The sequence below is a fragment of the Sinocyclocheilus grahami genome, unplaced genomic scaffold, assembly GCF_001515645.1.
Source record: "Sinocyclocheilus grahami isolate Dianchi unplaced genomic scaffold, SAMN03320097.WGS_v1.1 scaffold440.1, whole genome shotgun sequence".
Classification (NCBI taxonomy): domain Eukaryota; kingdom Metazoa; phylum Chordata; class Actinopteri; order Cypriniformes; family Cyprinidae; genus Sinocyclocheilus; species Sinocyclocheilus grahami.
This window is the reverse complement of record NW_015505619.1, coordinates 393,007-397,288: the sequence shown is the minus strand read 5'-3', so window position 1 is coordinate 397,288 and position 4,282 is coordinate 393,007. Positions and strand designations below refer to the sequence as shown.

The following is a 4,282-nucleotide window of genomic DNA, read 5'->3' as shown; positions in this document are numbered from 1 at the left end:
TTTAATGACTGAAATGGTCCCTAAAGCAACTCTGTCAGGCTCTCTGGTGTCCAAGGTGATCGCTGTAGATGCTGACTCTGGACAGAATGCATGGCTGTCCTATCAGATTGTCAAATCTACGGATCCTGGACTTTTCTCCATTGGTCTCCATAGTGGAGAGATCAAAACACAACGAGACATTTCTGAATCTGACAATATGAAGCAGAACCTTGTTATTTCAGTGAAGGATAACGGACAGCCCTCTCTGTCTACACCCTGTGCTGTAAATTTACTAATTTCTGACAACCTTTCTGAAGTTCCTGAACTTAAAGATATGACTTATGAGGACAGCAACTCTAAATTAACGTCCTACTTGATCATTGCATTAGTTTCTGTGTCCACCTTCTTCCTGACGTTCATCATACTGATCGTGGCAGTGAAGTTTTGTCACAGGAGAAAGCCCAGACTGTTGTTTGATGGAGCAGTTGCTGTTCCCAGCACCTATCTACCTCCCAATTATGCAGAGGTGGATGAAGCAGGAACTCTCCGCAGCTCTTACAATTATGACGCGTATCTAACCACAGGCTCGCGCACCAGCGACTTTAAGTTTGTGAGCTCATATAATGAAAACACACTTCCTGCTGGTGGGACTCTGAAAAAGGAGCACAATTTTCAGTTTGGCTCGAGCATGATAACAATTGACGTTACAGAAAATGAAGATGAGGTAAGAGAGGCTTTACTTTTTTGTACTGTTTTTTTGCATTTCATGGTGTCTCGGCTTATTATATATATATTTTTAATAATATTTGAATTAATTCTATTATCCACTTTATTAAGGTGGTTCCTGTTCAAATAACTTTTTTTGTATGGTAATTTATGAAAACCTCACACGTTTGTATAAAACTGTTATCCTCTCTCTCTTATGGCATTTCATATCAGCGTATCTGTAAAAGCCATTTGCCACTATAATGAACCCAATTTAAATAGTCCTGATTATTTATGCCACAATTTTTTGGGGTCTCATAAATGTACATGCCTCTTGCGCACCTTTACCAGCATTTGAAAACTACATTCATCAATATAAAGGTTTATTTTTGAAGAATTTCTCTGGCTTGTTATTCTTCCAAATTAAGATTTGTTAGTGTGAATTTTTGGTATTTAAAAGTGTTTAGACTGGACAATATGGTTATGGCTTGTGATGTGTATTTGATTTCTGCTAGATTTAACAGTTACTTGCGATTTTCAGTTGTTGTTTTAGTCTTTTTTTTTAAACTTAGCCTTTTAGTAAGTTTTAACGAAGCTTGCCTAAAAGTGTTAGACCATTTATCACTGTTTTCAAAAATACAATCTACATCTACGTTAAAACTTACTCAAGAACTAAGTGTGGTTGAAGCAGTAAATAGAGAGCAGTCATCCATTTTCTTGTAAAACGGGTTTACCCCTCCATTTAATATGAATATGAAGTTAAGTTCATTTTTAATTTTCGTCCAATGTCTGTCAGGTCATCCAGTTTCAGCACCAGATGCCTGGACAGCGCCAGAACTGTCTATAGTTTATCTTTGATTGCGTGACAATTTTCAGTTCCTTCCCAATATAAATATAGCTACAAATTTATGCAAACAATTTTTTACAATAATACGCCTTGTCAAATATGACACGTCACTTAGTTTATCACTGTAGTCCAGGGATCCTCAAATCTGGCCCACGAGATCCACTTTCCTGCAGAGTTTAGCTCTAACCCTAATCAAACACACCTGAGCATACTAATCAGTGTCTTCAGGATCATTAGAAACTCACAGGTAGGTGAGTTTGATTAGGGTTGGAGCTAAACTCTGCAGCGCATTGGCTGCAGAGATTTGAGGAACCCTGCTGTAGTCCTTTCATTAAACATTTGAGTGCTGCAGTTAACAGAAAAATACTCACAGTGTCGCTATTCACTAAGTCTGCAAAGTGATGCGTCTCTCCTCCCATTTGTAATGTATGCAACAAGAGATTTGTCTGTTAGAATAAACGCCGCACAAAATGGAGTAACAGACCGTCGACACAGATAGACTTATTATAACATATTTCTAAGATTCGTTTACTGTTGAGAAGGTGCAACATCAAATCTTCAAAAATGGAACACGGGCTATTTTCAGTTCCTTTTTTTACGTATTTCGTTGCTCTCATTCTCTTCGCTCTGAGAACCGTCTGCGATGATCTGAGCTACAATATTCCGGAAGAAATGAAGCGCCAGTATGTAACTGGAAATATAGCCAAGGATCTCAGAATGGATGTGAAACAATTGTCTGCTCGTAAGGCTCGGATAGACACGGAGGACAGCAGCAAACGGTACTGTGATGTTAATCTGAATACTGGTGATTTAATCGTGGCAGAGACAATAGACCGAGAGGAGCTTTGTGGATCTCGAATGTCCTGCATTCTCAATTATGAACTCGTCCTGGAAAACCCTCTTGAAGTGCACCGAATAATTCTGCAAATTCAGGATATAAATGACAACGCACCACGATTTCCAAATGAACGTATTCATTTAGAAATTACAGAATCAGCAGTTAAAGGCCAGAAATTTCGCTTGGACGAGGCACATGACACGGATATTGGACAAAATTCTATTAACAGCTATTCACTGGAGAAAAATAAACATTTTGTTTTGAATGTCCATGATACTGCAGATGGAGGAAAATACGCTGAACTCGTGTTGGAAAAAGAGTTGGATCGTGAGCAGCAGAAGGAGATAGATATGATACTCACAGCCACTGATGGTGGTTCACCGCAGAGGTCTGGCACTGCTGTCATACACATCACTGTTCTCGACGCTAATGATAATGTCCCAGTGTTTAGTGAGTCTGTTTATAAAGTCACTCTGGCTGAAAATACACCTTCAGGAACAGAAATAATCAGAGTGAGCGCCACTGATGCTGATGAAGGTCCAAATGGAGAAGTGACGTATGAATTCAGCAGAATGTCAGAGAAAACTGCAAAATTATTTTCTATTGATAAAACAACAGGACAAATTGTGGTGGCTGGAGAAATTGATTATGAAAAAGACAAAAAGTATGAAATGGGAATTCAAGCTAAAGATGCTTCGGGACTGGCATCAACTGCTAAAATTATTCTAGATGTAACTGATGTTAATGATAATTCACCTAGAATCATCCTTAAATCTCTGAATAAACCATTACCTGAAAACTCTGAGCCAGGCACTGAGGTGGGAATCATTAATGCTCAAGACAAAGACTCAGGAGAAAACCGGCAGATTCGTTGCTCTGTTCAGCAAAATGTTCCTTTCAAACTGAACCCATCTGTTAAAAACTATTTCTCTCTAGTGACTACAAAAGCTCTAGACCGAGAGAAAGAATCTGATTATAACATTACCATCACTGCCACAGATGGGGGATCTCCACCATTATCCACCTCCTTGACAATTAATTTACTTATCTCAGATGTGAATGACAATCCTCCTGTATTTGAACAGCAGTCCTACAGTGCTTATATAAGTGAAAATAACAAACCAGGCACTTCTGTTTGTTCTGTCAGTGCAAATGACCCAGACTGGAGACAGAACGGGACTGTACTCTACTCTCTGGTTCCCAGTGAAGTCAATGGGGTCCAAGTGTCCTCATTTCTATCTATTAATGGAGATACAGGGGTGATTCATGCTGTAAGATCATTTGACTATGAGCAGTTCAGAAACTTCACTGTCAAAGCTGTTGCCAGAGACAATGGATCTCCACCGCTCAGCAGTAACGTTACTGTGAAAGTCTTCATAACAGATGAGAATGATAACTCTCCACAGATATTATACCCTGTTCCTGATGGAAAGTCTTTAATGACAGAAATGGTTCCTAAAGCGACTCTGTCAGGCTCTCTGGTGTCCAAGATGATCGCTGTAGATGCTGACTCTGGACAGAATGCATGGCTGTCCTATCAGATTGTCAAATCTACTGATCCTGGACTTTTCTCCATTGGTCTCCATAGTGGAGAGATCAAAACACAACGAGACATTTCTGAATCTGACAATATGAAGCAGAATCTTGTTATTTCAGTGAAGGATAACGGACAGCCCTCTCTGTATACAACCTGTGCTGTAAATTTACTAATTTCTGACAACCTTTCTGAAGTTCCTGAACTTAAAGATATGACTTATGAGGACAGCAACTCTAAATTAACGTCCTACTTGATCATTGCATTAGTTTCTGTGTCCACCTTCTTCCTGACGTTCATCATACTGATCGTGGCAGTGAAGTTTTGTCACAGGAGAAAGCCCAGACTGTTGTTTGATGGAGCAGTTGCTGTTCCCAGC

General features: G+C 39.4%; 1 protein-coding gene and 1 pseudogene across 1 annotated transcript in view; both read left to right on the top strand.

The window, feature by feature from the left end:
* Positions 1-1,205, top strand: part of LOC107552008 (protocadherin gamma-A3-like) — a 2,902-nt pseudogene extending 1,697 nt beyond the window's left edge.
* Positions 1,206-2,001: 796 nt separating this feature from the next.
* LOC107552007 (protocadherin beta-7-like) overlaps positions 2,002-4,282 on the top strand; it is a 2,974-nt gene continuing 693 nt past the window's right edge. Inside the window, exon 1 of the mRNA XM_016233818.1 lies at positions 2,002-4,280. Within this exon, the coding sequence (XP_016089304.1) occupies positions 2,096-4,280 (2,185 nt within the window). The 5' untranslated portion in view covers positions 2,002-2,095. The remainder of the gene's footprint in view (positions 4,281-4,282) is intronic.